The 20,250-nt window shown below is 57.2% G+C and overlaps 14 protein-coding genes across 14 annotated transcripts; 8 read left to right on the top strand and 6 right to left on the bottom strand.

Annotated features, from left to right (window-relative positions):
- Positions 1 to 308: 308 nt before the first annotated feature.
- On the top strand, positions 309 to 3,722 carry MET10 (assimilatory sulfite reductase (NADPH); the record flags this gene model as incomplete). The annotated part of the gene is made up of 1 exon (XM_056207611.1): positions 309 to 3,722. The coding sequence occupies one exon, from the start codon at positions 309 to 311 to the stop codon at positions 3,720 to 3,722; it is 3,414 nt and encodes a 1,137-aa protein (XP_056063586.1).
- Positions 3,723 to 3,987: 265 nt separating this feature from the next.
- rps7 (ribosomal protein S7) lies at positions 3,988 to 4,600 on the top strand (the record flags this gene model as incomplete). The annotated part of the gene is made up of 2 exons (XM_056207612.1): positions 3,988 to 4,232; positions 4,270 to 4,600. 2 exons carry the CDS (start codon positions 3,988 to 3,990, stop codon positions 4,598 to 4,600), a joined length of 576 nt encoding a protein of 191 aa, XP_056063587.1.
- Positions 4,601 to 5,086: 486 nt separating this feature from the next.
- On the top strand, positions 5,087 to 5,770 carry MVES1_002791 (uncharacterized protein; the record flags this gene model as incomplete). Its single annotated transcript, XM_056207613.1, has 1 exon — positions 5,087 to 5,770. One exon carries the CDS (start codon positions 5,087 to 5,089, stop codon positions 5,768 to 5,770), a length of 684 nt encoding a protein of 227 aa, XP_056063588.1.
- A 102-nt stretch (positions 5,771 to 5,872) lies between these two features.
- MVES1_002792 (uncharacterized protein) lies at positions 5,873 to 7,027 on the top strand (the record flags this gene model as incomplete). Its single annotated transcript, XM_056207614.1, has 5 exons — positions 5,873 to 6,247; positions 6,277 to 6,283; positions 6,310 to 6,344; positions 6,367 to 6,419; positions 6,445 to 7,027. 5 exons carry the CDS (start codon positions 5,873 to 5,875, stop codon positions 7,025 to 7,027), a joined length of 1,053 nt encoding a protein of 350 aa, XP_056063589.1.
- Positions 7,028 to 7,050: 23 nt separating this feature from the next.
- OST2 (oligosaccharyltransferase complex subunit epsilon) lies at positions 7,051 to 7,474 on the bottom strand (the record flags this gene model as incomplete). Its single annotated transcript, XM_056207615.1, has 3 exons — positions 7,051 to 7,117; positions 7,143 to 7,241; positions 7,269 to 7,474. The coding sequence occupies 3 exons, from the start codon at positions 7,472 to 7,474 to the stop codon at positions 7,051 to 7,053; spliced, it is 372 nt and encodes a 123-aa protein (XP_056063590.1).
- Positions 7,475 to 7,558: 84 nt separating this feature from the next.
- SUP35 (translation termination factor GTPase eRF3) lies at positions 7,559 to 9,391 on the top strand (the record flags this gene model as incomplete). Its single annotated transcript, XM_056207616.1, has 1 exon — positions 7,559 to 9,391. The coding sequence occupies one exon, from the start codon at positions 7,559 to 7,561 to the stop codon at positions 9,389 to 9,391; it is 1,833 nt and encodes a 610-aa protein (XP_056063591.1).
- Positions 9,392 to 9,400: 9 nt separating this feature from the next.
- COX10_2 (heme o synthase) lies at positions 9,401 to 10,915 on the bottom strand (the record flags this gene model as incomplete). Its single annotated transcript, XM_056207617.1, has 1 exon — positions 9,401 to 10,915. One exon carries the CDS (start codon positions 10,913 to 10,915, stop codon positions 9,401 to 9,403), a length of 1,515 nt encoding a protein of 504 aa, XP_056063592.1.
- A 236-nt stretch (positions 10,916 to 11,151) lies between these two features.
- Positions 11,152 to 11,828, top strand: RDI1 (rho GDP dissociation inhibitor; the record flags this gene model as incomplete). Its single annotated transcript, XM_056207618.1, has 3 exons — positions 11,152 to 11,516; positions 11,542 to 11,606; positions 11,635 to 11,828. The coding sequence occupies 3 exons, from the start codon at positions 11,152 to 11,154 to the stop codon at positions 11,826 to 11,828; spliced, it is 624 nt and encodes a 207-aa protein (XP_056063593.1).
- Positions 11,829 to 11,874: 46 nt separating this feature from the next.
- MVES1_002797 (uncharacterized protein) lies at positions 11,875 to 12,537 on the bottom strand (the record flags this gene model as incomplete). Its single annotated transcript, XM_056207619.1, has 3 exons — positions 11,875 to 12,225; positions 12,255 to 12,377; positions 12,406 to 12,537. The coding sequence occupies 3 exons, from the start codon at positions 12,535 to 12,537 to the stop codon at positions 11,875 to 11,877; spliced, it is 606 nt and encodes a 201-aa protein (XP_056063594.1).
- A 632-nt stretch (positions 12,538 to 13,169) lies between these two features.
- Positions 13,170 to 13,931, bottom strand: MVES1_002798 (uncharacterized protein; the record flags this gene model as incomplete). Its single annotated transcript, XM_056207620.1, has 2 exons — positions 13,170 to 13,903; positions 13,928 to 13,931. The coding sequence occupies 2 exons, from the start codon at positions 13,929 to 13,931 to the stop codon at positions 13,170 to 13,172; spliced, it is 738 nt and encodes a 245-aa protein (XP_056063595.1).
- A 264-nt stretch (positions 13,932 to 14,195) lies between these two features.
- Positions 14,196 to 14,798, bottom strand: MVES1_002799 (uncharacterized protein; the record flags this gene model as incomplete). Its single annotated transcript, XM_056207621.1, has 4 exons — positions 14,196 to 14,520; positions 14,548 to 14,605; positions 14,633 to 14,759; positions 14,787 to 14,798. The coding sequence occupies 4 exons, from the start codon at positions 14,796 to 14,798 to the stop codon at positions 14,196 to 14,198; spliced, it is 522 nt and encodes a 173-aa protein (XP_056063596.1).
- A 109-nt stretch (positions 14,799 to 14,907) lies between these two features.
- MVES1_002800 (uncharacterized protein) lies at positions 14,908 to 15,267 on the top strand (the record flags this gene model as incomplete). Its single annotated transcript, XM_056207622.1, has 1 exon — positions 14,908 to 15,267. One exon carries the CDS (start codon positions 14,908 to 14,910, stop codon positions 15,265 to 15,267), a length of 360 nt encoding a protein of 119 aa, XP_056063597.1.
- Positions 15,268 to 15,801: 534 nt separating this feature from the next.
- On the bottom strand, positions 15,802 to 17,763 carry ATG1 (non-specific serine/threonine protein kinase; the record flags this gene model as incomplete). The annotated part of the gene is made up of 1 exon (XM_056207623.1): positions 15,802 to 17,763. The coding sequence occupies one exon, from the start codon at positions 17,761 to 17,763 to the stop codon at positions 15,802 to 15,804; it is 1,962 nt and encodes a 653-aa protein (XP_056063598.1).
- Positions 17,764 to 18,269: 506 nt separating this feature from the next.
- On the top strand, positions 18,270 to 20,237 carry NRC2 (serine/threonine protein kinase, AGC; the record flags this gene model as incomplete). Its single annotated transcript, XM_056207624.1, has 1 exon — positions 18,270 to 20,237. The coding sequence occupies one exon, from the start codon at positions 18,270 to 18,272 to the stop codon at positions 20,235 to 20,237; it is 1,968 nt and encodes a 655-aa protein (XP_056063599.1).
- Positions 20,238 to 20,250: the final 13 nt, after the last annotated feature.

Below are 20,250 nucleotides of genomic sequence, written 5' to 3' on the forward strand. Positions count from 1 at the left end.
TGCAAAGCAGTGGGCAAGAATGCAGTCGCGCACTGCTGACACGCTTCCTTTTTTCGCCCGTGACAGGCGGCGCTTATGGGGTCTGCTGAAACTACCCCAGACTCCCTACATAGAGCTGCAGCCCTATTTTACATAAGCCAATCAGTGATGCAATACAACGTTTTTCTTAACAAATCTTTGCGTCCTTGCCGCATCCCTTGCTTGTCGTTCATCTGTATCACGTGATGCCACATGGCAGCTTGTATGACGTGCTTTGGAACGCGCAGCTGGCGTGACGCCGCATGAATTTTTGAAGGTTGTTCTTTGGCATGGCATCCTCGAGGCAGTCTACGCTGAACAATGTCGCATTGTTCACAAGCGGTGCGCTTGTCGGCGCTGGGCTGTACACGCTAGCCCGTAACCTTGTCAGCCAGCGCAAGACGGAGCATGTGGCAATCGAGTCGCACGCGCCAGAACGCGCACAGAGCGAGCCTGTTGCGCCTGCGGCTGACGAGCCGCTCAACCCCATCGACTTGTACAACGAGTGTGGCGCAATGGGCATTCCTTACCTGCCGCGCACGCAGATTTCGCATGTGCCTGCCATCGACACAAAGATGGACCAAGAGCCCGTCGAGCCACTTGCTGCACCGCACGTCGAGCTTCTTTCTCCCACGTTTGACACGCCACTCTTGATTACTGCACAGCTTGCGATCGAGATGATTGCATACGATCATAGCGATACGATTTTCAGCTATGAGAGTGCTGCGTCTGGCGGATTCGGCGCGTACTGCGAAGCACTGCACGCACAAGACAAACGCCATGGTCCGGTCGTCTACGCCATGCAGTCGCGTGCCGGCGCAGGCGCCGCCATCGCCGGTTACCTCGCCGGCGAAGGCTGTGCTGCGCAATCAGCGAGCCAAGCGCACCCCACCGTCACTGTGCTCACCAATGCCCAGAGCTTTTGTTTCATGGGCCCTGCGCTTGCGCGCATGCAAAGTGAATCGCGCGGAAATCTAGTAGTGCACGTCTCGAGTGTATCGCACACCGCGTCGCTTGACGTGGTGAATGACTATGCATCGTCGCTTGCCACGGCAGCCATGCTAGGCGAGTCTGGATTCCAGGTCTTGCTCTCTGCGTCGCGCGCTGAGGCGGTCGAGTTTGCTCAGTATACCTACACGCGCGAGCGCAAAGGTCCTATTGTGCACATCTTTGACGGCGCATTTGCCGCCGCCGAGCTTGGGCGTACCGTTGTGCCGCGTGGAGTCGTGCCGCAGCCTGCGCCGTTCTCGTACACCGGCCCGACAAGCCCTGCCTCGGTTCTCCTCCTTCCGAACGGAACGCTCGCGTTGAAAGCGCGCGCCATGCTTCTTTCCCTCCCTCCTGCACAGCGTGGCAAGGTCGGCGTGGTTTGCATGCGCATGCTGAGCCCATGGAACGCCGCGGACCTAGCCAAGGTTTTGCCTGCGTCCGTCAAGCTCGTGCGCGTCGTCGAAGAGGCATACGCTGCCATGAGCGGCGCACTGTACACTGCCGTCCTCGAATCGGCGCTAAGCGGTGCGCTTGGCAAGCGTACGATCCACTCGCTTACGCTTCCGTCTGGCGAAGAAATGGACTGCAGCGCATGGCATGTGCTTTTGATTGAGGCCGCTTCGACCCCTGCGCCGCTTTCTATGCAACACATCCTTTCCAAGGCTGCCGACGCAGTCAAGCTGCCGGATATCTTGGCACTCTCCGGCGCGCAGCTCATCACCTTGTTTGGCGCCGACCATGGCGAGACGGCCGCGACGGCCAACGCGCTTGCAAAGCGCATGTTCGACGCCAACGAAAAGCGCAGCCTGCGTCTCTTAACGCGCTACGACAACTACCATGCCGCCGGCGCCGTGCGCTGCGATCTTGTGTTTACCGAGCGCGCCGAGTCCGACATTCCCGTCGAGGTTTTGGCGGCCGGCGCAAGTTCGCACATGCTCGTGGTCAGCGAGCCGAAGCAGATGCTCGATGCGTACAAGCTCGTCGATGCCGTGTGTCCCAACGGCACCATCCTGTTCAATGCAAGCGAATGGACGCTCGAGGACGTGGATGCAGCGCTGCCGCCAAGCGACAAACGTGTGCTTGCATCGCGTGATGCAAGCGTGTTTGTCGTGGATGTCTCTGGCTCGAAAGACAAGATGACTGACGCGTCGGAGCGGTTGCTCGACGCCATTGTGTGTGCCACAAAGCAGTCGCCCAAGAATGCTTTGAGCAACACGCCCCTGCTTGCTTCTGCGCCTTCTTCGGTTGCGTTGGAGGCGAAGCAATACAACCCCGCTGCATGGGCCAGCGCGCAGTTCGACACGCCCGACGATGCCAAGCGCGCCGAGGCACGTCTGCGCAACGCAAGCTACACTGGCTTTACCCCGGCGCAGAGTGCTGACAGTGCGGGCCCTGGTGTCGCTGTTTCCCGCGCTTCCTGGGCGCTCGCTGCATGGCAGATGCTCTTCCGCGAGGCGTACGGACTCAACGCCCAGGCGCTGCGCCCCGATCTGCCCGACAAGACGTACAATGTCGTGGTCAGTGTGAACAAGCGCCTCACGCCCCTCGACTACGACAGGAACTTGTTTCACATGGAGCTCGATACCACCGGCACTGGACTCAAGTACGAGGTGGGCGAGGCGCTCGGTGTGCATGGCTGGAACGACGATGCAAAGGTCCATGCGTTTATTGCATGGAGCGGATACAATGCAGATGATATCGTGCGTGCGCCGAGCGTGCTGTACCCCGGTCACTTTGAGTCACGCACCGTCTTCCAGGTCCTCCAGCAGAACTTGGACATCTTTGGCAAGCCGCCGAAGAGCTTTTTCGGGGCGCTCGGCAAAGAAGTGACGAGCAAAGACGAGGCGCGTTGGCTGCGCTTTATCAGCGCTGCCGAAGGGAACAGCACGTTCAAGAAGCTCTCTGAGCTCGAGACGGTGACATATGTCGATGTCCTGCACATGTTCCCTACCGCTCATGTCTCGGTGGACTGGCTCGCTGCGAACGTAGAGCCCATCAAGCCGCGCCATTACTCGATTGCCAGCGCACAAGTGGCGGTCGGGGACAGAGTCGATTTGCTCATTGTCACCGTCGACTGGAAGAATGCCCAGGGCGCGACACAGTTTGGACAGTGCACCAAATACCTTTCTCAGCTCCGTCCAGGCGCCAAAGTCACGGTGAGCATCAAGCCCTCGGTCATGAAACTGCCGCCGCTCGAGACGCAGCCGATTATCATGGCGGGCCTCGGGACGGGCGCGGCACCGTTCCGTGCCTTTTTGCAGGCGCGTGCTTATCAGCGCGCACAGGGCAGGGAGGTGGGGCCGCTGTACTACTACTTCGGCTCGCGGTACCAATCAGCCGAGTACTTGTACGGCGAGGAGCTTGAGGCGTACCTGACCGATGGTCTACTCACACACCTTGGCCTTGCCTTCTCGCGTGACCAAAAGAAGAAGGTGTATATCCAGCACAAGATTCAGGAGGACGGCCACATGCTCACCGAGTTCCTCGCGCCAGAGCTCGCGAATGGAGACAGCGGCGCGGAGCAAGCGGCGATTGATTTGGTCGAAGAGGGGCGCAAGGGTATCTTTACATTGTGTGGGCCCGTGTGGCCCGTGCCGGATATCCAGGAGGCGCTTGTTAGCTCGTTTATCGCGCGTGGCTGGACCAAGGAGCAGGCGGAGAAGAAGCTCGAGACGCTCAAGGAGGAGGAACGCTACGTGTTGGAGGTTTACTAGAGGAGTCTTTTGTGATGGAGATTTACTAGAAAAGTGTTATTGTGCTAGGCGATGCAGAGTCTGCTAAATACATGAATGACTTCTTTTTACTGTGCTGCCGCGTCTACTTACAACGGTGCCCATCCGCTGTGCGCGCCGCGCCGCGACGCAGAGTCACGCACGGCCGACCACATGGTAATGATCACGTGATTTATATGTAAAATGGATAGTTTTAAGCGCACCTGGCATCGGCTCACAAAGCATTCACTTTCTCACTACGAACGCCATGGCCAGTTTGAACCATAAGATCCTCCGTACGGCGAACGCGCCTACCGCCTCTCCCAGCGAGGTCGAGACTCTTGTGTGCCAGGCCCTTATCGACCTCGAGAACCACGTCCCTGACCTCAAGGTCGAGCTCCGCCCTCTGCAGGTGAGCACCGTGAAGGAGGTCGACGTTAAGGGCGGCAAGAAGGCGTACGTCGTTTTTGTGCCCGTGCCCCAGCTTAAGGCTTTCCACAAGATTCAGCAGCGGTATGTATTACCGCTTCGTTGTATACTGACTGCCCAGGCTAACCCGCGAGCTCGAGAAGAAGTTTTCGGACCACCACGTGGTGTTTGTTGGCCAGCGCCGCATTTTGCCCAAGCCCTCTGCGCACAGCCGTGCGAAACAGCCGCGCCCTCGTAGCCGCACGCTCACTGCAGTCCAGGACGGCATCCTTGACGACCTTGTGTACCCCACAGAGATCACCGGCAGGCGCACGCGCGTGGCTACCGACGGCAGCAAGCTCATGCGCTGCTTCCTGGACCCGAAAGATGCCATCAGTGTCGAGTACAAGCTCGACACCTTCTCGAGCATCTACCGCAAGCTCACCGGCAAGGACGTCGTTTTCTCTATCTAACTGGTCCGATACGATGCGTCCTGTAACTGTCATTTTTTGCTTGCGTGCGCGCATGTAAAGATGCAGCGCATGCCATGCCCTGGGGGCTTGCATGTCGTATGCGCTGCATGAGTACACAGATTACTACTTGTACCGATCATCTTGTTCGTCCCCTGCGCTGTCCTGCTGCTCGAGGTGCTATCATACCCTGTAGTCGGACGTATACGCCAAAAAATAAATGCTATACATTCTATGAAACGAAGCGGTGAATAAGCCATGTGCCAGTGGTCCGTGGGGCAAACGCCCAGCGGTCAGATGCAGCGCCGATGTCACGGCGCGAGAGTCTGCCAATGCGATGCGGCCGTATTAGTCATGTGATCGTTCACAAGCACGTCATTCCTGGGTTTAGCCGTGGCACAAGCACGTATTCCGTGCAGCAATGTGGCTAAAAAACGAAGACGGGCAGAGGCGTCTTGCTTCAAGACAGCTTTTTAGCCACCGGAGATGATGCTAAAAGTTGTCCAAAAATTCCACCCTCGCGGTGCGCGGAAATCTGCCGAACCGGACCGCAGCAAGGCGTCCTTGTCCCCTGACGCCGACGCAACTGCCTCCGTTCCTGCGCACAGCTCCGCGCTCGAGCAGTCTGTAGCCGTGCGCGAGTCTTTGCAACTCGAAAAAACCGCGGGACACAGCAATCGCGTCGACTTTTTTACGAAAGGGGAGCCTTTCTTTTGGCTGAGCAACAATTATGATCAGCCGATCTACATGGACGGCGTGCGCTATGCCACACCAGAGCATCTATTCCAAGCGTCCAAGTTCTTGGAGCACCGCCCCGATATCGCGGCCAAGGTGCGCAAAGCCCCTGGACCCATTGATGCGATTCACGAGGCGCGCAAGCACACGACAGAGGTGCGGTCAGACTGGATCTTGGATGGGGTGAATGTGCACACGATGCGCATGGTCCTCCTCGCAAAGTTTACACAAAGCTCTGAGCTGCGCCTCGCGCTCCTTGAGACGGGCGATGCAGAGCTTGTACACGCATGCCAAAGCGACGCGTTCTGGGGCTCTGCCGCATCCCATGGCGAGTCTGGCCGCGGCCGCAACATGCTTGGTAGAACGCTTATGCAGACCCGCGAGCTACTCCGCGTCGCCGCCGGAGTTGGTGTCGGCAGCGGCACTCGCACTGTGTAATTTCCCATAGCGGTATACCCTTGTACAAATTCATTGCTAGCTACGCTTGGCGCACGTGTTTTTTTGTGTCACCACGTTGGGTCACCACGTTGGGTCCACGTTATGGACGAGATCGTACAGCACTTGTGGATCGGCGAACTGGACTCGTGCATGACGAGTGACTACCTGGGGAAGGCAAACGTTACACGAATAGTTTCGTGCATGCGAAATCCCCCATCGCCACCCGCGAAAATCCCAGTCGAGGGTAGTGCTGCAGTGCGCTCCATTTCTCCGGCGGATATCTTTGTCGTGCCTTTTGATGATTTGGACGAGTCGCCCATGTATGTGTACTTTGGAAAGGTGAACCGGTTTATCGCCGAAGGACTGCAAGAAAAATGGAATCCCATGGACCGGCACGACGACGAGGAAATCGAAGGATTGACCATGCGCGACGGAAAACATGGCGTGTGGACCTCTAGAGCGCCAGGCTCTGTGCTAGTACATTGCCAGGCAGGGTGCTCGCGCAGCGTGACTGTACGTTACAGCGCAACTGACGCCAGATGTGCGCAGCGTATTTGATGTGGAGTCGTTGCTTGTCTGTCGCGCAAGCATTAAAGTTGATCCGGCGGCAACGCTCGGTTGCAAACCCCAACAAGGGTTTTTTACGGCAGTATGTACCTCCTAACTTACGCCAGACTCGAGCTGTACCAAAAGGAGCGGTATACCATTAATCTGCAGAGCCCCACGGTACGACGTTTCCTCATCGGGCAGACCAACGCGCTCGAGGATACCATCCAGCCAGATGTGTTCCTCAACGCGGGCACAAACGACAACTTTTCCGATATTGTTCCAGCGCCGCGCTTAGCCCGCGTGCGCTGCAAGATCTGTCGCCAGGAGCTCGCGTACGAGTGCCAGGTGGTGGTGCACACGCCTGGGAAAGGCGCGCTTGCGTTCGAGCCGCACAAACGCGACCCTGGCAGCCATACACGTACACCACTGCCCACGCAAGATCCAGCCATGCGAGTACATCTTGCTCCTCAGCTCGTGCAAAGGCAGCTGCTCGCGCCGCAGTGCTCTGCCTACTTTGTCGAGCCGCTCACCTGGATGCGCACCTCGTCTGGGCTGACTGATGGCGTGTACGGGGATCGCATCCTTTGTCCCAATACACGCTGCAATGCGAAACTAGGCACTTGGACTTGGGCCGGCTCCCAATGCGCGTGCGGTGCTTGGGTTACGCCGGCATTTGCGCTCCAGCGTGCCAAGGTCGATTTGCTATGATAGATTTATATAGTATGATGCAATCAACCAAGGAAACTGACGACAAAGTAGTGCAGCACCACGGATGCAAACAGGAATTCGGCAAACGCGCTGGGGTGAGAGAAAGAAAACGTACCGCTCGGGTGTCTTGTCCCCGGCACTACTCCGCTGCTTGGGGTCCGTCTGAATACGCAGCGACATGGCCAGAACAAATTGTCCCACGGTTGCCGCAAATCTGTGGTAAGTTGCCGTGCGTACGTACCCAGCGACAAATGCATTGAACGGATAATCAGACAGGAGTACGCAGTACACAAATTGCGCGACGCCCGTGACAAACAGGAAAAGCAAAAAGGCATCAATCAGCTTAAGCCGCGCAGGCGTCTCGGGGCCATATGAGCGAATCAGGCGCGTAAGCGCAGCTTTGGCGCCGGCGCTGCGCTGCGGAGCTTTGGCCACTTTTGGCGGCATGGTGGACACAAGCAGCGCACACATGGCGTCACGTGCCAACAGAAGAAGCGCGCTTTGCGCACGGCGCTCTTGTCCAGTGGCACGATGAACCCCAACGCACCGAGCTTTGGGTTTAACCCCGCTGCATCTGGCTTCAAGCCGCGCAATGCGCAGCCGACGAACGATGCAGAGTACTTTAACCAGGGATTTTCTGGGATGGGTATCGGTGCTCAGAATGCAGCGCCTGCATCCGCACCTGCACATGAGTCTGCGCCAGCGCCAGCGCCAGCGCCGAGCACTACCGCTGCGCCACTGCCACCGATGGCTGCAGCAGCGCTGGCCGCCACTAACGACAAGCCTGCTGGTGCGAAGCAAGCAGTGAGCATTTCGCTTGGCGGCGCCAAGAAAGAAACCGTACCCGCCAAGCCCGCCGCCGTAGCGGAGCCCCCGGCCCAGGCCGAAGCTGCCAAAGGCCAAGCTGTCAAGCAGCAGAACAAGGCCGAGAAGAAGGTTGCAGAAAAGTCTGCCGTTGATGCGAGCAAGGTCCTGGACGATGCACGCAAGGTGACCGACGAGGAGACGCTCAAAGATCTGTTTGGTGATGCGGACATCAAATCGCACCTCAACGTTGTGTTTATCGGTCACGTCGATGCGGGCAAGTCGACGCTTGGCGGAAATCTCTTGTACATGACCGGCATGGTCGACAAGCGCACGCTTGAGAAGTACGAGCGCGAAGCTAAGGAGCTCGGTCGCGAGTCTTGGTATCTTTCCTGGGCACTTGATTCGACCTCGCAGGAGCGCGAAAAAGGCAAAACGGTCGAGGTGGGGCGCGCCTTTTTCGAGACAGAAAAGCGTCGCTACACAATTTTGGACGCGCCTGGGCACAAGACCTACGTCCCGAATATGATTGCCGGCGCGGCGCAAGCAGATATTGCGATCCTCGTCATCTCTGCGCGCCGAGGCGAATTTGAGACTGGCTTTGAGCGCGGTGGACAAACGCGTGAGCATGCCATGTTGGTCAAAACCGCCGGTGTGCAGCGTCTGATTGTTGTGATCAACAAGATGGACGACCAGACGGTCAACTGGGACAAGGAGCGATACGACGAAATTGTGGGTAAGCTGTCTCCATTTTTGAAAATGTCTGGGTTCAACCCAAAAACCGACGTAACGTTTATTCCCGTCTCTGCTTATTCCGGCGCGAATCTTAAAGAGTCTGTGCCCAAGGATGTGTGTGCATGGTTTGACGGCCCAGCACTCTTGCCTTTCCTCGACAGCCTCGAGCAGGGCGACCGCAATTTGAACGCATCCCTCAAACTGCCCATCAGCGAAAAGTATGCCGATATGGGCACGTATGTCGTCGGCAAGATTGAGAGCGGGACGATCAAGAAGGGCGAGAATTTGGTGTTGATGCCTAACGCTACCAATGTGGAAGTGCTCGGACTTTATAGCGAGGTCGACGAAGAAGTGCCAGCGGCGATTTCAGGCGATAATGTCCGGATCAAGCTCAAAGGTGTGGACTTGGACGAGGTGCAGGCTGGGTTCGTACTCACCGATCCCAAGGATCCCGTGCATGTCGTGACACGCTTCGAGGCTCAGTTGGCAATCCTCGAGCACCGCAACATTATCTGCGCGGGCTACAGTGCGGTGATGCACGCCCACTCGCTCTCGGAAGAAGTCAATCTTGCCGAGCTCCTGCACTACTACGACAAAAAGACGGGGAAAAAGAGCAGGAAGGGGCCCCAGTTTGCGAAGAAAGGGATGAAGATTATTGCGCAGATCCAAGCGACGGCGCCCATTGCATTGGAGCGCTTCAAAGACTGCCCACAGCTCGGCCGCTTTACATTGCGCGACGAGGGCAAGACGATTGCGATCGGCAAAGTGACCAAGCTGCTTACGGACAACGAGATGCCAGAGATGAACAAGCTGAGCGTAAAGTGAGCTATAGAACTACACATAGCGAGGGTCGTCGGAATCGTACCGAGGAAGTAGGCCCCATTCTTCTGCAGATCTTGGCTGCGAGGCCTCGTCCGCCAATGGCGCCCGTTCGTCCCGCAGTGTCACACGCGCTGCATTCTCCGCGGCGGCGAGCTTGGCGTGCTTCTTGGCCTCCCCCTCGTACTTTTCGTCTTTTGACAAATAGTCGGCCAGTGCCAATGTGCAGACGAGGATCGCAACAATACCAAACACAAGCGCCAGTGCGCGTCGCGTCGCGTCCCATTTGATGCTCTGCTCGATCTCGGTCCTGAGATCGCTTAGAAAAATGGTGAAGCGGTTGTTGAGGTCCTGGATGTCGAGTTCCAAATGATTGTTCTCGTCCTTGACCTCTGTCTTGCGGTAGTTCATATCAACTTGGATGTCGTGCTTAAGCCGCTCTATCTCTTGCTGCATTTTCTGTGCCAGGCCGTCCACTTCGCGCTGGAGAAGGGACGCGAGACTGCGGAGTGCTGCGGCGTCGTTTCGCGCACGCACAAGCACCTCGGTCCGCAGCTCGGCGAGTGCAGAGGAAAAGAGATAAAACTGGTTGTCCAGATCGCTGCGGTCGATATTGTTTTCAGCAAGTTCCTTGCCGCGACTGTGCAAGAGATCGCGCGTGAGTTTCATGATCGTTTCGGCAGGATCGTGGCGCCGGACTTTTTTCCCGTCTACCTCCATGAACTTCTCGCCGGGGGTCTTCCAGCCGCCCTCGTCCAGGCGCCGCACAAGCACGTGCGTATCGAAAGGAAGCTCTAGGTTTTCCAGATGCGGACGCGAAGTGATCGCCGCAATGGCGCCGGGAAAATAGGGGCTTGGATCGGCGGTGTCGCCGTCATGTTCGATATCGCTCAAATCAAAATTGAGCAGCGGATTCACATTCATTTTTTTGCTTGGGAGTGCTGGGGGGTCTGGCAGTGCCGCTGCTTTTGTTTTTTCAGACGCCTTCTTGTCTTTGGCATCGGGCGCACTGTTTTCGTGTGGCGCCTTTACTTGCTTCCGCGGTGGCGCGTCTCGCATTTGTGATGCAAAAGCGCCCCCCGCAATCGTACTTCCTGCGGCGGTAGCCGCTCCAGGTGCCTGTGTAGTGCCCATCAGGCTGGTATCCTTCCCGTCTTCTTTCTTTGTGCGCTCGCGAAACACGGACGGAATTTCCAACGACTCGCCGCTGCCACCGAGCGAAAGGCTGCCGTGCGAACGCTTCTGCGCATTTAAGAATCGCTGCTTCAGCAGATCCTCGGCAGTCGGGCTCACGAGCGGATGGTTCCTGTCTACGCCATCGTCAGCCGTGTGTGGCCATTCATCCATGGACCGCATCTGCTTCGCCATGTCAGCACGCGCTTTGCGCGCTGTTTCAGTCACGTCCAATTTTGACTCTGGTTTCTTACGTGCATCTCCTTTAATATCTCCCTTGTTTGCATTCGTTGGCGCCGTGTGTTGTTCCTTGTGCACGCCAGGGACGTCTACAGTGTTGCTTTGTCGCGATGACATAAACGCGCGTACTGCAATGCTGCGATGCGCTGCACATACTACTTGTCTCACTGGCCGCAACATCGTGGCGCAGCGGCAAAGATTGCACTGATGTGTACGCCGCACTGCGCGCAAAATGTTGCTGTGAGCGAGCATGGCAGCAAGGTCCAGCGCGACAGGCACGTGGCTTTGTTTAGTCAGTTGCTTGTCCGGCTTCGCAGGGGCCATGCGTGTCCTTGTCCAGTCGATTCACCAGCATGACAGGCAGCGAGCCTGACGACGAGTTGAACCCCACGCGTGTGTACGAGGAACATACTTACCATGCAGCTATCTCGGGCTACAATCCTGGTCAAAAGAAGAGCCTGCAGGAGTATGCAAACTTGCACGCGGAGGACGAGAGCCTACGGCGTTGGAAAGAAAGTCTCGGCATTGTGCCTGGCGCAGCCCCCGCCGATGCTAACGCGCCAAAGCTCACCATTCATAAGCTTGCGCTCGAATCGAGTGTGTTGCCGAATGGCAGCCTAGGGATCCAGCTGGACCGCCCTGGTGAGCTGGAGCGGCTTAGCAAGGAGCCGCTGCAGGTGCCTGAAGGTATCGAGTACTCGGTCATGATCAGGTTTAGGTGCGTGTCTCTTGTCTAATTCCAGCGTCGGCAGCGAAGTGCTTTCGGGCCTAAAGTATATCCATGTAGTGCGTCGCGCGGGGATGCCAGGTACGCTGCCATGCTCGACTCACCACAGTCGATCGGATGGAGGAGATGATCGGGTCCTATCCACCGCGCAATGAGCCATGTGAAAAGAGGTTTGCGCCGAGCGAGGCGCCGAGTGGGTTCCTTGCACGCAGCGGGATCAACTCGGTGCGCAGCAAGGTCGTCGATGACGATGGCACTGTCTATGCAGACTTTGCGTGGTCGTTTAAGCTGGTCAAAGCATAAGTTCTGTACAAATAGACCATATTTTTCTTGCTATAGATGCACTGTATCAAGCAGATGTCGACACATTACCATCCGTCTTGCCAGCACCACTGGCCTTGCGCTGCAGCATACGCTGTCGTGCTTGCAGAATGAGTTGTGCCTTGCGCTCCTGTAGCGCAAACTCACGGGCTTTGGATGAAGTGCTCCACTCGTTCGACAGGCTGCGATGCGCAGGCGCTTTGCCTTTATCAAGTGCAGTGGACATCGAACTGTCTTCGTTAAGCCGTGAATCAAGCTGGAATCGCGCAATTAAATTCGGCGCAGGACGAGATAGTGTGTCTTTTCCGCTCTCGGTAGTTTCCGCGCTTGAAGTTGAGTGCGCAGCCTGCGGCAGCGTCGCGAGGAACTCGGGTGGTGGCTATGCGTCAGTAGCGGTGTGCGACGTACCGTAGGGAGGTATCCGTTTTGGAGGATATTGTCGCATGTAATTTCTGCATTGCGAGATTGCATGAGGTCATAGCGAATGGATGTTTCGGGGATGTGGGGGAAGAGATTGCGGACAGTGTCCACCTGAGATAAGCACTTCATGCGCACATACCATTTCCTGCATCGATTGTCCATGATTAGAACGGCGCGCTTCAACCGGCTCGTTATCCTGCACACCGACAATCATGCGCAGAATCATCCAAAATACAAGCAGCGCAAACAGCGCGCCAAGCAAATCGTTCATGCTAGGCCCGGTTCAGGGGCGGCGACCGCACAACGCATGTATCACGTGATCCTACCTTTCGTGGGCGCCGCTCCCTTCTCTCCGCCGTCACAATGTTTGGTACGACGGCACGGCAGGCGCCCAAGTTCAGCGAACTGCATACAAAGTATGTGAAGGACTTGTACCGGAGCTTTTTGCGCAATTCTTTGAACTGGCATATCCGCCGCGATGTCTGGCGCCAGGATGCCATGCGCATCCGCGCTGAATTTGAGGACAACCGCAACGTGCAAAACCCACGCTTACTTGCCTCTATCCTGAAAGAGGCGGAAAAGAAACTCATGAGTTGGCAACACCCTGATCCATACAAGCGTGAGTATTTTTTTTTCCTTGCAGAGTGCTGACGTACAGCGCCGACGTATGTGGGAGGCACTAAATGGTAAGTACACCAAGCTAGCATACGCTGACAACAGGGAGCGAAACTTGCCTGTATGTTTGCCGGTACAATTTTTAACAAGCAGCCACGAATGTTTACAGATGAGGAAAAGACCGAGTCTCTCAAAGACCAGCGCGTGTAGTTTCTATAGCGCAGCCGTGTATTCCCCTGTATTCCCCGCGTTTTGTACGCTTGTGCATTGCATTCTTATCTACAAACCTTAGCTATTCTCCAGCAGCGAGCAATATTGTTGGTTCCAGTACACCAAAGGACGACGGGTATCTTTTTCGTTTTGTTCGTGCACTGCTTGTTCGACTGCATGGATCTCGCCGAGGAAAAGTGCACTGCCAGCCTCCTGCGACCCATCCTTGTCTATAAAACGAGTCGTGCCGTGCAAATCAGCCGAAGAAAGATCCAGTTGGTAGACGAGGCTGCATGCCAGTGCACCGAGTGATTCGCGCAATACGAGCTGGCCATCCACGGTCGTGGAAGGAGCGCTCGGGTGCGAAGCAAATGGATGCTCTTCGTCATCACACGCGGCGCTCGCTTCGATAGGATAGGCAGGCGCGCCGGGCCGTGCAAAATAGTTGGACAATGGCGACTGCGTCGAGGAGAGGATATGAATTAGAAAGTGCGGTTTTCGCTTGTGGGTATCCGAGTTGCCCTCGCTTGAGATTTCTGCGCCGGTACGCAAAGCGTCGGCCATGCGGCTCGGAAGACGGATACTAAATGCAACAATTGGCGGTGATAATGAAACGGTAGTGAACGAAGACAGAGTTGCCGAATGGATGAACCGTGGCTTTTCATGCGCCTTGTCCGGCGGCAAAAATGCAGATACAATGGCTACCGGCTGCGCACTTCCGCGCATGAGCTGCTTGATCGACTCGGCGAGTGTTACGGTTTCCGCCTGTCTCCGTGCACATTCCACAGAAAATGTGCGCCTTGGAGCTCCGGCTATGCGTGCAATCCATTGCGCACGCATTTGTTCCAGCCAAGAAGGACGCTGCAGAAAACCCTTGCTGTGCAGTTCACTGTGGAGGCGAGCCATTTTTCTTGTCCCACTCGTATCTGTGCGCGCCTACTGGAACCTGTCTAGCAGTGAAAACACTGACGCGGCGGCTCTATAGAAAGTGGATGCTTGATCTTGGTCAGTGCATAGAGTTGTTGGACAGCGCGCTCCGAGGAGCAGTCCGAAACTGATGCAAGACCGTGCTGATTTAGTACTGTACAACACATTCATTCCACGCTACGCTTCCTGCACACGCGCGTCGCCGCGCGCACCCCATCCTGCAATCTCGGAAATGCGCTTCGCAAAGAGAGGGCTTTCAATCGGCCGCGCGCCGCCCTGCATTTGAATCGGCGCGCACGGCCGTGGTGTAGCAAGACCCGCTTCCGGATCGTAGCCCGGCAGCAGGTGTACATTACAGTCGACAAACGGATTCGCCATGTATGCCGTGTACGCCGTGTAAATTGCGCGGAAAACTGGCAAGATGTCCGCGTCCGGTCCAGGCTCCTCGCTCTGCTGGAGCATTAGGAGAAACTTGATCCGTGTATTGGTCAGATACCCGTAGCTATTGTCAGCTGCATGGCATACGCACATGGCATTGTCCTCAATAGACATAAGCAGCCCCAGGTACTGGTCGGTATGCTGTTTCGCTACGGTGAGTTGACATGTAGACGTACAATGCTCTTCAACCATATCCAACGCACCGTGCGCCAAAAAAAACCATTTGGTGTTTTCTCCGTCCACTGCAGGATCCACGCCCAAATAGAGTGGCGCGTTATTTTGGCCGAGAATAGCGATGCATTGCTACCGTTAGTACGCGCGTCGACGCACCAGCCGACTCATCCTGCAGGCGCCCAGACAGCCGCGCCGCTGCACCAAGGCCCCGTCACGTGATATTAGTCAGGGCACCACCGGGGTGGATGCGTGGTTTTTGCGCTTTTTCAGGGACGCCATGGCGTGGACGAAGCCGTACGGCAAGACACTTGCGCGCTTACGTTTCCGGAAATCGCTGGAATCTGGTATATTTACCGCGACGTTTGTCGTCGCGATATTGACCGTATCAATCTCAGCATCCACGATCCTTCCATGCCCTGCGAATGGGAAGGGTTCTGTAAAGGACCGCATGGATCCACACACGCGCGGCGCATTCGCACAAGAGGAGCAGAAAACGAATGATACACCAAACGCACCGAAAGACACACTGCCCGTTGGCGGTCTGGGCCAGCGCGCGCTGCTGACGAAACGCGGCGGCTGGATCGAGATTGACGAGCGTCCCCCGTTTTTCTCGTGGCGGCGCTGGACTGGCTCCTAGTGCGTGTGGATACGCCGCCATAGCGCCGTCGTCGTGCGCGGCACGCATATCGCACTACACCATATGCCCTCTTGAGAGCGTCTCGCTTCTACATTATATACCCTACCATTGACACATTTTCACGCTCCATAGCCCACCGCCACACGTGCGCCTGCCGTCCTCACTCTTTTTCCTCTCGCTCCGTGCACACTGCCCGCAGTGTTGGTTCGCGGTAATTGCCACGTGATCACGTTTGGCACGCCACTGCACGGTGGCCCACCATGTTTGGGCGCGTCTTTCACTTGGTCTTCGATGCGCTGCTGATCAGTGTAGCATTATCAGGCATCAAGCGCAATACTGGACTTACACTCTCGCTCTCCAAGGTCCCGAACCGCGATATCCGCAAATGTATTAGCGCATATTTGGAAGCGGGAGAATGGGTACGTTGCCGCGTGCTGCTAAGGTAGCTCATGGATTTCGTCGTGGTCGTGCTCGGGCGCACCAGCTCCTTTGAGCGCATCCGCTAGCCATCCTCTTTATACCCCACTGCTCATACTATGTAGCTACATCTACCGGCACCGACTGCAGTGCACTGAGCCGTTTATTGATACTCTTTAAAAACTTCTCCACCGTAGAGACAGACGTGACAGAAAGCCCCAGCGCATCCTCGCCGGGATCAAGCAGGCCCAGTAAAAGTGCCGCGGCTGTCTCGTAGGCAAGGACGCAGTTCGTCGTGTCCCAGTCGAGCTGCTCGCAATTGCCTTCTAGCTCGTCGACCGCGGCACTGCGTGCAAGCTCCAATGCCTTGTCAAAAATTTGCCGGTCCAGGTTCTGGACACTATCCGGCACAACGTCTGCAGATAATGCAGCGCGCGCATGCACCGATTTTTCGTAGCACTCGTCAAACTGCGAGCGAAACCAATGCGCGAGACTGCGCATGGCCTCGCTCGGCTCCGCACCCTCCAAGTTCTCCGCGTATCCATTCACAGCAAAAAGTCCCCGCTGCAAAAACCCAAGCGCGCGTACGTAGAGCGCAAGGCTCTCTGCCACGACTGTTTCTTGAAAGTGCAGCGCAGCGGAGTTGGGGCTGCTGTCCACAGGGCTTAGCCCATTGGTATTCATGCGCACAGTTGCATTGCACTCGGCCAGCCGCGCATCGGCAAATTCATGGAGCACGTACGCTTTTTGCGCAAATCCATGGAGCACCGCAGCAAGATCCTGCTCGCTAAAAGGCGCGGTGTCGAGCGCATCAAGCGATTTGGCCTGTGCAGGCGCTGTGCCACTTGACGCAAGTCTGCCGCCCGCCATGCTGATCGCGCGGGACAAGGCGCTGGGATTCAGAGCGTTGGGTGGCATTTTCCCTGCGCCTGGCGTGTTCGACACCTCGCTCTCTGCGCCTGGCTTGAAGCCAAACGCAGTGTTCAACGCGCGGCTCGCATCGTTGATGGGCAACTCCATCAAGCGGCTCGCAAGCACCGTGTCTGGCTCCTTGCTATCCTCGAGCGGTGCTTCTGCACGCGCAAGTGGCGGCGACGTTTCGAGGCGCGACATCCCAAACAAGTCCGCGTCGAGCGCAATGCCCGACTTTTCGCTCAAAAGCGAGGCGGCCAGATCATCTTTGAGGATCGCGCGGCCCGAGTAGGGCACGGCGACAATCACGTCATCGTGGAAGAACTCGTCAAAAGACATGCGCTCTACGGGATGCCGCTTCAACAGGCTCCGGATCAAGGCCTTGATGTCGGGCGCGACGTCGTGCGGCGTCGGGCGCGGCTGCTCGCCGTGCATTTTCCGGCGTGCAGCGTCGCGTGCAAGCGACTGCGGAGAGCGTTCGTCGGGAAACTTGATCCGGTCGTTGCTCTGCTCGATCCGGCGCAGTAGCTCGACATGATTCGTCGCGCGGAACGGCGGCTTGCCTACCGACATCTCGTACAAGACCGCGCCAACAGACCAGAGGTCGGCTTTTGCATCGTACTTTTCATAGCGCAAAATCTCTGGGGCCATGTACAACGGCGAGCCGCAAAGTGTCTTGGCAAGCGAGGCCGCAGGGAGAGAGCGGGCAAACCCAAAATCGGCCACCTTGATTTGCGGAAGCTCGCGGGGATGACCAGAAGCAAGGCATTCCTCGTCAGGGATCCGCAAAAGCAAGTTTTGCGGCTTGATATCGCGGTGCACAATATCGCGGCTCCGCAAAAATCGCAGCGCAGAAGCGAGTTGTGCGAAAAAAGAGCGGACCATGGCGTCGTTTAGCCCGCCGTCGATTGGGTGAGGGTACAAGCGCCGCTGCTCAGCAGCGAGTGGATTCGCTGCAGCGTTCCCATCCCATGGCGCAACATCGCCGTGCTGGCGAATGTACTGCGACAAATCACCGCCGGGACAGTACTCCATGATAAGGTGAATAAACTCGTCCGAGTACACGCAGTCCCGCAGATCCACAATATTCGTGTGCCGCATGGAAGTAAGAATGCTGATTTCACCCTCCAAATTCTCCAGTAACTTTGGCGAGAGCTTGTTCCGCATCACAGACTTGACCGCAAACAGTTGCCGTGGTGGTGCCTGAGTGAGTCATCTCGCAACGTACCTTGTGCCGGGCGCGATACACCAGCGCAAACGATCCCTTGCCTATCTCATGCTCGAGCACGTAATCCCCAACACATTTTTCTTCCTCGCTACTCTCCGCTGCCATGGCGGATAAAAATAAAGGACCCTAGCAGTGTGCACGAAGCCTATCATGGCCCCTGCGCATGGCGCGGCGCCGCCACGCATGTGTCACGTGACCTATTGCGCGCATTTGCTGCGCCTTCGCTTTCGCTTGTGTCTCAATGGCAGCGGCGGCGCGGACGTCGGGTGATCCTGGTGGTGGCCAGCACACACCATGGTATACGAAGCTGCGTACGGGGCCATTACGCCGTGGAAGCACCGCGAATCTGGACTCGCAGTATACCCAATCGTCGCCTGACGGCCAAAGCTCCTCACTGCCTTCCCTGCCAGCATCACCACGTACAGGGAGCACCGCAGCGTCCCCGATGATGGGCTCTTCAGATGCATATACAGCCTCTCCGACACTGGAGTACCCCCTTTCGCTGTGGTCGAATGCGGAAGATTCGGGGGCGCGTGATACGACGCCTTCAAGTGGCAGCATCGGCGAGGCGCATTCGCGCAGCCAAGCGCACGTTAACGCCAGCTTGAGTGCCCAGCACGTGCCATCCTCGCGGCAAAATACACGGCGTGTGATGTACATGCATCCGAGCATGAGCACGAGCTCCTCGTTGAGTTCCGGCCGCTGTGCGAATCTGAATCCGCCCGCGGTGACAAAGCTTGCCTCCTCCGAGGGCGGCTCGGATACATTCCACACCTTTGCAGCCTTGTCCACCGCGGACACCGTACCTGCCAAACCACGCAGGCGTATGGGCAGTCCCCATGACTATGCCACGCAGTTTATCCGGCGCGTTTCCAGCGCGCCAGACACTAAGATGCTCTTTCATACACAGCGGCGCGGCGCGCCTCCCGGCATGCCGCCCACGCAAGTAGATGTGAGCACACTGGTGCAGCCGACGCTCGCTGAGGAGCCGACACCCTTGCCCAACACATCGCTGCCCAACACACCTCTGGTCCCGTCGCCGGAAGTGTCGACGCGCCGCAACAAGTTTCTCCCTTTGCTGCGCAGTGCGCGTACGCGCGCTGAGCCTCAAGCGGCACAGGAGCCTGCGATGCCCAAGAGCCGCTCCTTCTACCGCCTGTTTAAGTCGAAAAGCTCGAGTGCACTGCGCGCCGTCGCGGAAAAGCCACGCGATGCTGCGCCGCCCGTCCCGCCGATACCTGTGACGGTGGTGCATGGGGAGGCCGTGCCGCGCCCACGCACTGTGCATCTGTCGCGCATCAAGACGGTCCAGTCGGCCGTCTCTGCCAACGATTTCCGGCACATTAAGCTGCTGGGCAAAGGCGACGTAGGGCGAGTCTACCTTGTGCAGGACAAGCGGTCTCAGCAGCTGTACGCGATGAAGGTGCTGTCCAAAGTCGAGATGGTGAAGCGGAACAAGGTCAAGCGTGCACTTGCCGAGCAATCGATCCTCGTGTCTTCGAACCACCCGTTTATCGTGCCACTGTACCATACTTTCCAGTCGAAGGACTACCTGTACCTGTGCATGGAGTACTGTGCAGGCGGTGAGTTTTTCCGTACCCTGCAGTCGCGCCCCGGGCGATGCTTGGCCGAGGACGACGCGAAATTTTATGCGGCAGAAGTCATTGCCGCGCTCGAATACCTACACCTGATGGGCTTTATTTACCGCGACTTGAAGCCCGAAAACATTCTTTTGCATACCTCGGGCCACTTGATGCTGACTGATTTTGACCTCTCTGCGAAGTCGTCGGTCCAGCAAGCAGGCGCGCCGGCCATGTTCCAAGCGTCGCCGAAAGCAATGCCCATGGTTGATACGCGCTCCTGCATTGCCGATCTGCGCACCAACTCGTTTGTAGGCACCGAGGAGTACATTGCGCCCGAGGTGATCAAAGGGTGCGGCCACACGAGTGCCGTCGATTGGTGGACGTTGGGCATACTGATCTATGAAATGATATTTGCCACGACGCCGTTCAAGGGCAGCTCGCGCAACGGCACGTTTGCCAATGTGCTCCGCAAGGATGTGGCGTTCCGCGAAGGAATTCCGATATCCTCCAACGGCAAGGCACTCATCCGCAAGCTGCTAGTCAAGGACGAGCACAAACGCCTCGGCAGCCAGTTTGGCGCAAGCGAATTAAAACAGAACCGCTGGTTCAGCACCATTTCCTGGGGCCTGCTGCGGAATATGCGCCCGCCGATCGTGCCGCACCAAATGGATATGGAGAGTGTGCTAAAGGACGCCGCGGAGAAACCAGCGCGGAACATGGACTGGGAGCGCCAGTCGATCTTCGAGGGCTTTGAGTACGTCTCGCCCGTCTCGCCCCGTTTGCCGTTCCAAGAGTTCCAGAACGTGTCGATCGAGCGCAATGCTCCTTGAATGCCATAACTGT

The sequence above is a fragment of the Malassezia vespertilionis genome, chromosome 5 (assembly GCF_029542925.1).
Source record: "Malassezia vespertilionis chromosome 5, complete sequence".
Lineage (NCBI taxonomy): Eukaryota > Fungi > Basidiomycota > Malasseziomycetes > Malasseziales > Malasseziaceae > Malassezia > Malassezia vespertilionis.